General features: G+C 52.4%; 1 protein-coding gene across 1 annotated transcript in view; it reads left to right on the forward strand.

The window, feature by feature from the left end:
- CHRM4 (cholinergic receptor muscarinic 4) overlaps positions 1–13,418 on the forward strand; it is a 37,503-nt gene extending 24,085 nt beyond the window's left edge. Inside the window, exons 2-3 of the mRNA XM_065404017.1 lie at positions 10,024–10,065; positions 11,947–13,418. Coding sequence (XP_065260089.1) covers positions 10,024–10,065; positions 11,947–13,418 — 1,514 coding nt within the window. The remainder of the gene's footprint in view (positions 1–10,023; positions 10,066–11,946) is intronic.
- The last annotated feature ends 1,550 nt before the right edge of the window (positions 13,419–14,968 follow it).

Below are 14,968 nucleotides of genomic sequence, written 5' to 3' on the forward strand. Positions count from 1 at the left end.
GAGGGGATGTACGGGAGGGTTTTTTTGTGACTCGGAATGTTGTCAGGGTGGCTACTTATTAAGATTTATGACCTATAGGTTTGTGCCTTTATCCCATGTGATATACTTAGAGGTTCAGATCAGTATATGTGAATTGTAATTAAATAAATACATCAGCCTCTCCACTGTTGGGGCGGAAGGGAGTCCATAGGGCTCAGCGTCTTTTCAAGCTCTGCTCTTCCTCCAAAGGTCTTGATTTAATAAGCCCAGATCAGAAGCCAATCTCCTCTGGGAGGGGATTACACTCATATGCCTTTGAGAAACTAATTGGTTTATCTAATTCATCTCATTCCCATATGTACATGTTCCTCTGACAAATTAATTAGAGTTTGTCTTTATTTCTGGTGATGATTCTTGTTGAGCAGATACATTACATGGAAGTATGTTTAATCTGTATGCTTGCTGTACACCTTCAGGGAGTTAGCTTCAAATCCTGCGCTGATCAAAAATGAATGTCTCTCCACTTAGCCCCAAAACAAAACCACCACACAGTTTAGCAGAACTGTTTGGTCTCTGGTCAGAAGAAAGCAGGACTGGAATTGCAGGGGCGAGGTGGATCAGGGTTAAGGTGCATTGGGCAGAGATGAGTAGGAGAGAGCCCAGTACTGGATAGCAGGTGGTGCTGCAAATTGGAATCGAGATGTGTGCAACGTTCAGGGGCCCAGGGAGGGCAGGATTGGAATAGCAGGAGGGCTGTGAGACAGATTGAGGGGCATTCATAGGGCTGGGTGCAGATGGGCCCAGGACTAAAGTAACAAAGGGAGCCTGCAAGGTAGGACTCTCTTCTCTGGTTCCTTCTCAGTCTGTGGCAACATGATACCGGGGCTGGGTTTTAGCAATACTTTGAGGGAAGGCAGCTTTGTCTAGTGATTAGAACAGTGGCCTACACATCAGATGTCTTCGGTTCTAGCAGGGCGGTAACCAGGGTGGGGTGAGCGAGGCAGCTGCCTAGGGCGCAAAGCCAGAGATGAGGGCGGAAAAATGGGATGGCCGGGGAAAAAAAACAATAGGGGGTAGAGGTCTGCAGAGGGACTGAGATCCCGTGTGTCCCTCCGGACCCACTGCCATAATAGTGGGAGCAGGATAAAAATTCAACAAACAATGCGGGCGTGAGTGGGAGTGGGTATTGCGGGGCGGGACGGGAGCAGGATTAAGAAGTAGTCGCATGCAAGGCTCTTGCTTGAACCACATGCTAAAATACCTAGTTACGGCACTGCTTCTAGTACTGGCTTTGCCACATGTTTGCAGTGTGACCCTGGGAGAGTCACTTCATTTCTCTGCACCTTAGTTTACTGAGCTGTAAAATGATAGGTGCAGTGACACCTGTTTCCAAAACAGTTTAATTCTAAAGGGTCATTTTTCAAAGGCTTCTAACTTAATCACTTATCTTGTTAGCTGAAATTTGGCCTGATTATTATCGGACTGGGAGTGATTTTTGTTGAAAATAAAACACAGCACAGCTCAGCCATTTCTGAGAACAAAGAGTGAAAAATTTCAGTGACTTTTTTTTTTGAACAGTGGTAGCACCTCAGAGACAAGTATGAGACACTTTGGCAGGGATACTCATCCAGTAGTCCAATGACAACTGGTATCATGTGGCCAAATTACCCGGGATTAAGTTACGCCATGAGCATATGCACTGTTGTTTGATGTGCAATAAAATGAATGCTTCATAGATGCTAAGGCTAGAAAGGAACATTAGATCGTTTAATCTGGTCTCCTGAATAACACAGGCCATAGGATTTCACCTCCCTCCACAGTTACCTCTGTACTGAGCCCAGTAATTTGTAGATGAGTAAATCCGATCTTCTAGAATGGCAGCCAGTCTTGATTTGAAGACATCAAGAAATAGAGAATCCACCACTTCCCTTCATAGTTTGTTCCAGGGGTTAGTCACCCAGAAGGAAGTGCCACCCATCCAATGGCACTCGTTTTATGTAAATAGAGCAAACGTTTTCATGGACAAGATGATCTCCTAGGATCACAATGGATTTGCTCATGTGCATTAGAAAGTGAAGTGGGAAATCGATTGTTAGAAGTAGGATAATATGGTGTTTATGGAGCCCTGACTCCTTTTACATATATGGATTGAAACAAAGGCCCGTGCATTCTTGATCACCCGTAGTGCACCGGACAGAGTGTTCAGCTGCTGCTTAGGAGATAATTGCACTGGATGGAATATCTGTGTTTATTTCCTTTTTTTGTACAGAAGGATAAATAATAATACTATGGGCTTTTAAATCATTCTTCTCCCAGGGGCTTGCCTTATTTACTTGACAATGGGGCACCTTCTCAAAGCTCTGTGCATGTCTGACACAAGTTACAAGAGCAAAAGTTTAAATAGCAGCTTATCTGCACCTCCCCCACCCCCGGCCTCCTGACAGACTACAACGTTCAGCCCCTTTGGAAATAAACCTCTCTTCCCCCATGCAGATCTAATCCCCTTTAAAGCCCCTTCAAAAGTGTTTTTTAGTCTCAAGAAAAGGGCAAAACATTCTTCTGATGTGGAGAATATGGTTCTACAAGTGAATGAAAACTCCCCTCCAAGCCTTTCCCCAAGCCTTGGCCTGGCCCTGGCATTGGGGGGATGTGACCTTTAAGCTTGAAGATCCCATGCTGAGGCATGTGGGGATTAATTCTTAGCTGGCCAGACAGCTGGAGGAGGAATCAGTTTGTGGTTAAGGTGCTGGACTGGCACTCTGAAGACATGGTTTAGCCCAAGTTCCCTGTATGTGTTGTTGTTTGTATTGCCAGAGCACTGATGGCTCCATTCAGGGATCAGAGCCCCATTGTGCTAGGTGCTGGATAAACACAGAACACCCTGCCCCAGAGAGCGTACAAGCTAAACTCTTTGGGTAAGGCACCATTTCTCTGTGCCTCAATTTCCGATCTGTAAAATGGGGATAACAAGCCTTTCCCATCAGGTCTGTGAGATGCTCATGTACTGTGGTGGTGGGGGGCCACAGAAAGACCTAAATGGATCTTATCTGCAAGGAGTCTTAGTAGCATAAGGGCAGCAGGATAGAAAACAACTCATAAATCACAGCTGAAAAGCTAAGAGAGGCATGAGGACAGAAATTGAGTTTGTTCCAGCTTGTTGGTGAGAGTGAGTCTGGGAGAGCATCCGCTGAGTGCGCTGGATGAGTGACAGGGAGTGCAGGGAGCAAATCCAATTGGCATGGAAGTTAATGGCTCCCACTGGTTGTCATCCCCATGAACCCTTTCAAAATGTCATTTGGTCTGAGCCAAGGCTGCATCTTCCCTCTGACTCCTGTGTTAGTGAGTAAGAGGAGGCAGCAGACAGAGGAGAGGCATAAAGAGAGAGAGATGGAGACAGAGAATGAGACCGGAGGAAAGAAGGAAATGAAAGCGGGCGGGGGGCCCCATCTCTCCCCTCCACAGCCCATTTCCCATCACCCAGCCCCGATCCTCAGCTCCCTCCCTCTCTCCAGCTCTCCTTCCAGTAGCACCTGCCGCATGAACGTCTCTGAGACTTCGAAACAGAAAGAAATTGTCTGCGTTTAAAGTGAATATCAGCTGGGAAATCTGACAGGTCAGTCCAGGGGGGACTTGGCCCCTGGATGCCCTGTGCCTCCAGCCAGCACATCCTGAGCCTCAGAGCTTTTCAAGCAGCACAGCTGGTGATTCAGCTGATGTGTCCTAGGGTGGCTGCAGGGCAAGGTGCAGAGAAGAGCACACGAACAGGGCAGGCACAACAGCCCCCCTCCTCCCCCATATGCTGTGCGCACATCCTGAGAAAACCACCTCAGTCTGCAGTCAGCAGTCCAATCTGTGCAGGGCCCTGATGCTTGAGCAGTAACATTGGAGATGCCCAGTAAGTGGCACTCACAGGTCTGGGGAGTGGAGTAATAGGGAAGTACCCCTGTTTGGGGGGATTGTGGCTCTGGTGAGTAGCACTGAAACGGACTCTCCCATCCTCTAATCTCGTACTTCCTGTTTGAGGAAAGGGGGGCAGTCACAGGGAGAGAAGGAAAGAGAATGGGCCAAATTCTGTTCTGTTACACTGGTGGAGATCCACAACAACTCCGTTGAGTTAAATGAAGTCACTCTGGCTCATCGAGGCATCACTGAGAGCAGAACAAGACAGGGCCCAGGTGGCACCATTCTCTTTTCGCTTTGGGCTTGTGCACCAGCAGCAGCTCGAATGGTGTGTTCTGCCGAGATGCAAGTCAGCCCGTAGGATATGCTCACACGTATTTGTAGAGACCCTGCTAAAGACGGGCTTTTGTTTTGAGCTTTACCCAGTGAATTTGGGTCCCTCCTCCCATCCCTTGAGGAAAGGAGCCAGACTCCTGTCGCCCAGGCCAGTGTGTTTACCACTAGACAGCTGAGGCCATTCTGTGGGGCCCCAGCGTGGGGATGTCAGCATAAACCAGCCAACTCTGCCTGACTTGTATTTCCTTCGGGCTGAAGCCCAAGCTGCTCGAATGATCCAGGGCAGAAGGGGCTGAGGTGGGAGCTGGCCTGAGGATGGAACCCCAGAGATGTTGAATGGATAAACACCTGGAGTGAGCCCATGCATGGTAAGCACCTGTGGCCCGAGCTGAGGCAGGAGCTCAGTTTGGGTCTTTATAACTTTACTTGGCCTGTGTGGTACCCCAGGAGCTGTGTGTCTTTGCCTGACTCTGCCTACACCCAGGAGACTTGTCTGCAGGGCTGTAATGGAGCCTAACAAGCAGCCTTGTGTGTCTCTTTGTTACACTAGGGGCCAAGTTGTTACCTCCCCATGGGCCCAGCCTTCAAAACTGCAGGTCAAGTGTCTTCAGAGGGGCCCAGAGCACTTAATCACTCTAGTGATGAACGGACGGCATTAAACACCCCCTGGGGGATAGGATCCCGCTGGAGAAGAGCTGGCATTCATTCATTCATGCATAGCATAGCTCCCAAGGCCACAGACACAGCCCACCTCAGGAATCATCCCACTTTCTTTCCATCCATAGGGGTCAGCAATTGATCCCTTCTGTGTTGGGGCCTGATTTGCTCTTTGCTCCCAGGCCCCTGGCAACTGGCTGTCCCTTACAGGGTGCTCTGCAGGTGCTGAGATGCAGGCTTGGCCTGGTCTCCTGTAGTATTTTTTCCATAGACCTGGGCCCTGCCCCTGACTGTTTCAAAGTTAAACCTGGGCGTGGCCAGTGTCTCAGTCGAGCTCGGTGAGTGCGGTGGGGAAAGGACCGAGAGACGGCCCCTGAGGTAACTGGGCCCCAGCTCATTCAGGGCTTTGCAGAGGAAGCTTAGGACCTTGGCCTGGATCTGGAACTCAGCTGGCAGCCAGCTCAGCATGAGCGCTCATGTGATGTCAGTCAGTCTTGCTTAGGTGCTGGTCACCGTGAACTAGCCCCAGGTGTCAAACCCAGGCAGGGGGCCCTGCCACAGCCAGTGCATGGATCATTGGCAAAGGGGCTGACTGGAGAAGAATGACTGATCATAGTCATTTGGCAACCCAGAGGTAACTGGTTACCTGTGTCTCTAGGAGCAGTGAGGAGTCAAGCAGGATCCTGAGCCTATGCCCCACTTTCACCATTAGCAGGTAAAATGACTGTTACAACAGGTTCCTTGCTGACCTGGGCTGAGCTGTAGCAGCTGCTCTATTTGCAGGCTCCCCAAGCACTGTGGCTGCACTGCTAGTTTGCATCTGTCGAGATGGCATGCGGGCCTGTGACATGTCTCAGTCCTCCTTTAGTGGCCTCATATTCATGCTGAGTAAGAGCTGCTAGGATCAAATCCCCTGGGGCAGCCCCAGTTGGGGAGAGGAGAAACCATCGCCGGTCTCTGGCTTCGTATCCAATGGATGAATGGAGCCACCTCCGAGGACTCCATCTATATCTAGTGGGGGGCAGGGCGGGAGCAGCCTCTCGGTGATCCATGGTGCCAAAGGCTCCGGGGCACATAGCAGGATTAGCTGTTGAGTATGGGAGCTGCTTCCATGCTGCAGCTGGCTCAGAGACCCAGTGGGAAGGCCCCAGTAGCGTGAGGGTGTCTAGGGGTCACTTGCTTTCCTGCTACCACTTTCACAATGAATTTTCATAAAACCATGAGGTGGGACTCTTCAGAGAGCATCATCCAGCCACAGGGAGGGCCTGCTCCAGCGCCCCCTCCCCTGTCCCAGGGCTGGGCTAGGTGGCCATCTGGTAGTGGAGGTTTTACCCTCCCTATTCCTTTTGGCTCTAGGTGCTCGCTTTATTCCTGTGCCCCAAAGCGCCTTCAAGCACTGGCCCAGTGGCTTTGTGACGCCTGGTCTCAGAGGTTTGAGTTCCCAAACCCTCCCCCACTGAGGACAGCATCTGAATCTGATTTTCCACTTTGCATTGGGAAGGCGCCTGTAAAACATTGTTTTATTTGTCTGCAATTCAGGTCAGGTCTCATGGGGCCCTCTCCCTTGGCTCCCTCGCTTCGCTCTCCTGCCTTGCGTTCTTTAGTGTCTGACTGAATCCTGTAATGGCTAATGACACTGAAGCTCTTCTATCCCAATGCCTAGTTAGTCCCCCAGATCTAGGGCCCCATTCTCCCCCTGCAGATTCCCAGTAGCACCCAGTGGGCTCCAGTGAATCAGGCCTCTATCAGGAAATTGATTTAACGGCCTCTGGGGCAGGTTAGGTGGGCTTCAGTCGGGGTGGGTCGAGCTTTTATCAGCTACACAGGGAGAAGCCCCCAAAGGTTCTGCTGCTTTAATGAACTCTCCAGAATGTGTGGCTCTGTAGAACTCGACTAAAAATACCGTGAGAGGAGATGGCCTCATTGCCACAGTGTCTGGCCCAGGCTCCATTCTAGAAGTACCGAAGCATTGTCTGTGGCCAAGGGCAGGCAGGGTGTGAGACTCGCTGGGTGCAGCAGACCAAGCTGCGGTGTGAATCACACAGGAACGGTTTCCTTTGCCAGGGTTTGCAACTCTCACAGTCACTCCTTTCCCTCAGGTCTCCAGATGCACTGTGTGATAAGTACCTGTAGATTCTGTCCCTGCCAGGCCACTTTGCATGAAGTCTCCTGAGTTTCACTTACAGTCAGGGCCGGCTCTAACTTTTTTGCCGCCCCAGGCAAAAAAGAAGAGCGCCGCCCCGCCGTAACACCCCCCACACACACAGCGCCGCGCCGCCCAAACCCCCGAGCGCCGAGCGCTGCGCCGGGCCGCCGCCCCCCCGCCCCCCAAGCAGCGCGCCGGGCCGCTGAAACCCCCGCCCCCTCCCCCCAAGCGGCGCGCCGGGCCGCCAAAACCCCCGGAGCGCCCCCCCCATCCCCCGAGCGCCTCACCGGGCCGGCCAAACCCCTGGAGCGCCGCGCTGGGCCGGCCAAACCCCCGACCCCCTGGAGTGCTGCGCCGGGCTGCCCAAACCCCAACCCCCCTCGAGCGCCGCGCCGCCGAAAGCCCCGGAGCGCTGGGCCGCGCTGCCGAAGACCCGCCCAGCGCCGCGCCGCCGAAACACCCCCAGCGCTGCCCGGCCGAAACAAAAACAAAATAACAAAACCCTCGAGCGCCGCCCGCCGGAAAAAAAAAAAAAAAAAAAAAAAAGCTCCACGAGCGCCCCCCGCCACCCCAACATTGGCCGCCCCTTCTAAGGTGCTGCCTCAAGCACGTGCTTGGTCGGCTGGGGCCTGGAGCCGACTCTGCTTACAGTTGTGTGTGAAAGCTGTGGAGTCACGGTGCTGCCTGCTTTCTCAGGCAGGCCTCAAAGAGTCACACGTGCCGCTGGTTTATTCATGCAGTAATTATGGGGCTCTTGATGGCTCCGTGAAGGAGATGGAAATAGCCCCAGGTTGTCAGTGGCTTGTTCTCCTTCCTGCTGGTACCAAGCTGGCATAATGAGACCTGATGTCTCAGTGGCTCCCCTGGGAAGGTGGCAAGGGCTGCTCAGGGAGTTAAAGGTGCCAGGGATTTCTTGATCCCATTAACATTCTGCAATAGCTGCCTGCAGCCAAACTAAATAATTGTAGCTACAGGCTGACAATGTGACCCAGAAAGCAGAGCCATGTCTAGTGAGTGAGCTGCATTGGCTTAGGGTGTGCACGTGTTTTTTGCTGGGGTAGGGATAATCCCTGTGCAGGCAAGGCTGTCCAGTGGGGGGGGTGGGGGGGCATGGCTAGATAATCCCTCTGTCTCTTGTTGGAGAGAATGGAAGGTCTTGACACTAAGCTGTGGGGTGAGAGGCCAACGGTCCCAGCCCAGGGTGAATCTTGGTTGGGTTAATCAGACTGCAGCGGATCCACTCCTTAGTGAACTATTGATCAGGTGCAGATATTAGTTAGTCACTCAGGGTATGCCTGCACTGCAATTAAAAACCAGCAGCTGGCCCACGCCCGCTAACATGGGCTCGGGCTAAGGGGCTGTTTAATACCAGTGTAGATGCTCAGGCTTGGGCTGGAGGTGAGGTTCTAGAACCCTGCAAGGTGGGAGTGTCCCAGTGCTCAGGCTGCAGCTGGAGCTCCAGGAGCCTGAGTCAGCTGCCGCAGGCCAGCGGGGGGGTGGGGCGGGTGTCTGACTGCAGTGTAGACGTATCCCAAGTGACTGGCTCATTAGTTCTATTTGCTCATGAGACTCTGAAAATCAGACATCAAGCAAGATGCTGTGCCGGGGCCAGGGGGTTAAATGCAGCTCTGCCCAGGTGCAGCCCCTATCCCTGGATTTCTCCTGGGGGACAGGGAGTGCAGTGTGGGAGTGAAAGGCCCCTGGTATCTATGGTGGGTACCCTGTGTCTGTGCAGTGAGAGGATGGGGAGAGCTGCATTCAGCCCCCTCTGTGGCTGGGACTCTGCATGGTTCCTGCATGTTACAAGAGCATGATGAGGATTGTGTGGGGGCATCTTGTTAGACTTCACTTGTGGATGTCAGAAAGCATAGAGGGGGTCAGTAGGCATGAGGGGCAGGAGTGTTATGGGGGAGACCGATGTTGGGGAGCAGCTGCTGGAGGGGGGACCGTGATGAGAGAGGATCAGGCAGGCCATGGGGTGATGTGCTATGTGGAGGGGGATGCAGCAGACGATCAGGGAGCACTTGTACTTCTAGCATGAGACAGGTAGACCCTCTCCAGTTCACACAGGTTTTGACCCTTTGGGGCACAGGTGTGGCTCATGCTCAGTCCCACTGGCAGTCTGGTCTGTCACTCCGGTGCTGGCATGCTGCCTGGCTGGTCAGCCCCTGGTGACTAACCTGCCTTGGGGATGTGTACACAGCCGCTGGGAGGGGCTTGCCAGTGCAGGCAGGCAGACACGTTAGCGCTGCTCAAGCTAATGTGCAAAAAAATAGCCCGGTGGCCCAATGGCACAGCCGGCAGCCCAGGCTAGGTGCTTGAGTACAGTCCTGCCCGAGCCCTTGGGTATGTACTTGGGTGGCTAGCCCAAGCCGCCACCGGGGCTGCTGAGCCACAGGGCTATTTTTAGTGCACTAGCTTGAGCAGATGAGTGTCTATCTACCCGTGCTGGGAGGACCTTCCCAGCTGCAATGTAGACCTGTCACTTGGTGGGATGCTCAGCTGGGCCTGGCGATTCAGTGGGAGTACCAGCATTCCAGCCCCGCTCTGTGCTGCTCCCGCCCTGCCCTGCCTCAAAGAGGGGAAAGGATGCAGCTCGGCAGGTTTGACACTTACATTAGGCCCGGGGCTTTAATTAACATATTTTTATGATAGACTTTAAAGAATCTCTCATCCAAGCCCTGCAGCCTCCCCCTACTGAGCCGTCTGGCAAGAAACTGCACATGGACTGTAGCTCCAGGAATCCCTTGCCCAGCAGACCTCATCCCTCTGCCTGGCCTCTTATAGACTGAGCCTGCTGAACATCAGCTGCCTCTCTGACCACCCTACTGCCTGGGTGCGCTAGGGCGGCAGGTGCTCAGCCATTTGTTGGACAGTGAATATTGCTGGATACACGCTGATGTTCAGAGCTCGTCCCAGATGCCGTATCTCCTAAAGGGGCTTCTCAGTGCTGCAGATCACACTCTCATTACCTGATCAGGGGTCTGCTCTTGTCTCTCTTCCAGGTCTTGCTTTCCAGAAGGAGCCATTTGCTGTTGGAGACCCACGTGAGTTCTCCCCACACCCCAGCACAAGCTTTCCCAGGATGCCAGGCCCTGATATAGCCCATTATTTTGTTTGGGTCTGCTGTGGGGTCACGAAGGCCTAGTGATCCTCTTTCTCTTCCCTGCACCCGCTCTCCCTCCCGCTGTTCCACATGAGACACACCTGAGGCAGTGACATATACACGACAGCCCAGTGCTCACCATTGCCCTGGCCGGGGAGCTGGCTTAAGGCCACTAGAATTGCTACAGTGAACAGGGTTGTACAACCCCCTGGACTGCACCGCTCCTGAGGGTTGAAGAACATCAGTGGCCAGTGGGGAGATGGAGAGGAAGGTTGCTCAGCTGCTGCCCAGGCTGGACCTGTCTTTTAGATAAACACTGTCTCTGTTCACTTCCATGGCTGTTGGGTTGGTCCCTTTCACAAGCACCCAATTCCCTTTTAAAATCTTGGGCTGAACGGTAGCGGGGCTGTTCAGAGAGAAGGCCAAACTTCCTGCATTCACCATCAGTTTCCATCACTCTCCTGAGATCTGGTAAAACACCGGCTGAAAATGGTGTTTCAGCAGGACAGGAAGCACAAGGAGACCTGAACCTGCTGCTTTGCCTTGCCACAAAAGAGGAGCTGCTGCAGCTTCTTACCCCACCGAGCCATTCTCACTCTGCTTCATTTCCCCACGGAATCCATGTAGCCCCATCAGTGTCTTGCAGGGAGCAGGGGCCCTTTCAGGGTGAGTCACCCAGCACAGTACAAGAAGCAGACAGCAGAGGGCAGGATTTCCATAGCAAATGCCTCGAGTATGGGCTGGGAGCTCTGTTAGCTGGACCCTTCCTTTGGCTTCCCTCTTTAGAGCTTCCCTTTGGAGCTTTTTGTGTCTCCATAAACTCATGCAATGATTAAAAACAAAGCCGAGAGATGCTTCCAAGGCTGCTCCGCTTTGGAACACAAACTGCTGCCATGAACAGCTCCTGTGGAGAGGGCTGCAGGGGCAGATGGGAATGGTACAGCACAATGAGATTTTCAAGCATTAGCTAAAAACAACATTGGCCTGGGAAAATGCTGAGGTTTAAAGAGACACGACTGCTCAGGCTGTGCAATCGCTCACTCAACCCAGAATCTCCCTCCACTCTCTCACAGTGGCTTCTTTTCAGCTACAGCTTGAGTTATGGGGAGGCAACAAGAGTCTTTTCTCCAGGTTGTGAGCAAGGGAAAGAGGCCTGAATTCACTCCATTCCTCTGGGTGCAGCATGCAAGAAGGGGATTGGACCTGTTCTGCTGCTAGTTACATTGGTACCATCCCAGTAAAGCCAATGGGGTATAAGGGGTATAAGTGAGCAAAATTTGTCCTCCTCTTGACTTAATTCTGCATCATTTCCCCGGCTCATTAATATAGCTATAATAAGAAGAAAGGCCTATGAAAACCAAGATGCCCTGTCTACATGCCTCAGTCCTGACCTACAGCATTCCTGCTCCTCTCCCATTATTCTTCCCCCTGCTATTCCAGTCCTGGGCTGTTCACACACAGCTCTGTTCATACATCTCAGTCCTAACCCAGAGCCTCCTGTTATTCCAGCCCTGGGCTCCTCTCATACAGCTCTGCTGATGAATCTCCATTGTTTTAAAAAGTCTAATAGTCGGGGCCAAAAAGGGTATCACCGTGGAGCTAGAGGATATGGAAAGAGGTCTGGGGGTGATAGGAGAGAGAAAATTAGGGAGAAGGGGATAAAACTGTCCCATCCTTTTTTGCAAAACCAGAGACAACATACATAGAAAAATACGGTTAAACTCGTAGGAAACTTGGTTAAAGGAGACCACAACTGCAGAAGCAAGAAGGCAGAAGGGAGCCTATGTGTAATATTTTTCCTTTCTCTCCCTCCCCACTGCAGAATCCATGCATAACCTCTCTGCTCAGCCTTGGCAGATGAAGATGGCCAACCTTACCTATGACAACTTCACCAATGGCAACCGATCTGAAGGGGACATGCAGCATCCTTCCAACCAGTACAAAACAGTGGAGCTGGTCTTCATTGCCACGGTAACCGGCTCACTCAGCCTGGTCACTGTGGTGGGGAACATCCTGGTCATGCTGTCCATCAAAGTGAACCGCCAGCTCCAGACTGTGAACAACTACTTCCTTTTCAGCCTGGCCTGTGCTGACCTGATCATCGGGGTCTTCTCCATGAACCTCTACACCGTCTATATCATCAAAGGCTATTGGCCGCTGGGGGCCGTGGTGTGTGACCTCTGGCTGGCGCTGGACTATGTGGTGAGCAACGCCTCTGTCATGAACTTACTCATCATCAGTTTTGACCGGTACTTCTGTGTCACCAAGCCCCTGACCTACCCGGCTCGAAGGACCACCAAAATGGCAGGGCTGATGATTGCAGCAGCTTGGATATTGTCCTTTGTTCTCTGGGCACCTGCCATCTTGTTCTGGCAGTTCATCGTTGGGAAGAGGACAGTCCCGGAGCGGGAGTGCTACATCCAGTTCCTATCTAATCCGGCTGTGACCTTTGGCACGGCCATCGCTGCTTTCTACCTCCCGGTGGTCATCATGACTGTGCTGTACATTCACATCTCGCTGGCCAGCAGGAGCAGAGTGAGAAGGCACAAGCCCGAGGGCAAGAAGGAGAAGAAGACTAAGCCACTCAGCTTCTTTAAGAGCCCACTGATCAAACAGAACAACAACAACTCTCCCAAGAGGGCGCTGGAGGTGAAGGAGGAGGTGAGGAATGGTAAAGTGGAGGACCAACCCTTAGCACAGACAGAGGCTGCAGGTCAGCAAGAGGAGAAGGAGACCTCCAATGAATCCAGCACAGTCAGCATCACCCAGACCACAAAAGAGAAACAGGTGGCAGAAATCTTACCAGCTGGGCAAGGGCAGAGCCCTGCCCACCCGCGGGTTAACCCGACCTCCAAGTGGTCCAAGATTAAGATTGTCACCAAGCAAACTGGTACTGAATGCGTCACAGCCATTGAGATTGTCCCAGCTAAGACAGCGGCCAACACCCTCTCAAACAATCGCCCAGCCAACGTTGCCAGGAAGTTTGCTAGCATTGCCAGGAGTCAGGTGCGGAAGAAGCGTCAGATGGCAGCCCGGGAGAAAAAAGTCACCAGAACCATATTCGCCATCCTGCTTGCCTTCATTCTCACATGGACTCCTTACAATGTCATGGTCCTTATTAACACCTTCTGCGAGACCTGCGTACCCGAGACAGTGTGGTCTATTGGGTACTGGCTCTGCTACGTCAACAGCACCATCAACCCAGCCTGCTATGCCCTCTGTAATGCCACTTTCAAGAAGACCTTTAAGCACCTTCTCATGTGCCAGTACAGGAACATTGGCACAGCTAGATAAGCTGGCACCGAGGGACTGCTTGGCAGGATTACAAAGACTCATTCCTTTGCCTCTCCTTTTTGGGGGCTCTCTGCTCCCCACCCACAAGATATGCAGACTGTTCAGAAAGTCCACATGATGCCCTTCTCCCAATGCTGAAGAAAATCCAAAGCAGCTGTAAGATGCAGCTCTTTTACTTGTTCTCAGCCTGAGGAATTACCTAAGGAGCCCTCAGACATACATAAATCAAAGAGCAGCTCCTCTTCCTACACAATCCCTGACTCTGCACTGGAAGAAAACAAGGAAGAGGGAACACCAGAGGAGTATCCCCACCAACAGGTTCCATGGTTACCTTGAACCCCATGTAGCTCCCCCCTCCGGAGATGTTGGCTGAATTGGCAGCTATCTTTGTTCTCTAGGTAAAACCGTGGAGTTTCTAAATGGGTTCCTGCTGATTACACCTGTGTGCGGGGTGAAGTGTCACTGTGCAGTGAGACACGATGTAACTGAAATCCCTTCTTTCACTCCTTGAGCATCCTGATGGCTTTGCAGTGCACGTGGAGAGAAGGTTCCTGGCATCAGGAGGGGTTCAGCAGGGTCTTAAACCACATACTGCCCAAGAGAAAAAGGAACATAGAGCAGCCACTTTGTCATACATTAGGTGTCAGCTGATTCCTTTTGGACCAACCTGGACTGTATGGAAAAGGCCTGTTAGATGACCCAGACCATCTCCCTGGGGCCAGGACAGGATTGTTCCCGAACACGCATTCTCTAGTGGCTTTAAACATCCCACGGGATGGATGGGGTTCTCACCCCTTCCCTCTGGGGCGGTGCTCCACAGCCTGAGCCATCTGCCGGTCTGAAAGTCTTTCCTGGGATACATCCTCGGGGTTCCCTTTCTGAACTCCATCCCATCCCTGCAGGAGCCGGACGGAGAGAGACTTGTTTCTAGGTGATAAGCATAAAATCAAATGCCACCCTGAAAAACAAAAGAGCTTAATACTGCAAAGAAAAAAAATGTCAGTGTGAGAGATTTATCTCCACAGCCCTGAGGGAATGTGACCTCTGAGAACTGTGCGTGGCAGCGTTAAAAATAACTGTCCTTGGGGGCTGCGCTGCTCAGAGGACAGCAGTGCAGAGTAGCCTGCAGAGGGGAAATGCTGCTGCTAAGGATCAGCTAGCTAGAAGGGAGTGGGGAAGAGGCTGTGGAGTTGCTTGGTATGGCCAAGACTCCCTTAAGGGCGTATGGGTCACAGTGTGTGTTCCCCTAGCGGGTGCAGAAGGGACACTTCGCCTATGGGGTTCTGGACCCTGGGGGAGGGGACAATGTGGACCTCCCCAACGGCTACTGTCCCGGGTGCAGACAAGCACCCAGGGGTGTGAGAAGGAGCTGGCCACGGAGCTTTGTAAATGGATGTAATCCTCTCATCAGTGTTGTCATGGAGTCCTCAGCATGTGGGGTTCAATGTAAATATACAGCCCAAATCCTAGCGTATTTGTGTACAGGCCAAACCAATTAACGCTGTTGTTCAGCTTCTCCCAAAGTCAATCGCTGGCCTCCCGCTTGGGCA

This window comes from Emys orbicularis, chromosome 4 (genome assembly GCF_028017835.1).
Source record: "Emys orbicularis isolate rEmyOrb1 chromosome 4, rEmyOrb1.hap1, whole genome shotgun sequence".
Taxonomy (NCBI): Eukaryota; Metazoa; Chordata; order Testudines; family Emydidae; genus Emys; species Emys orbicularis.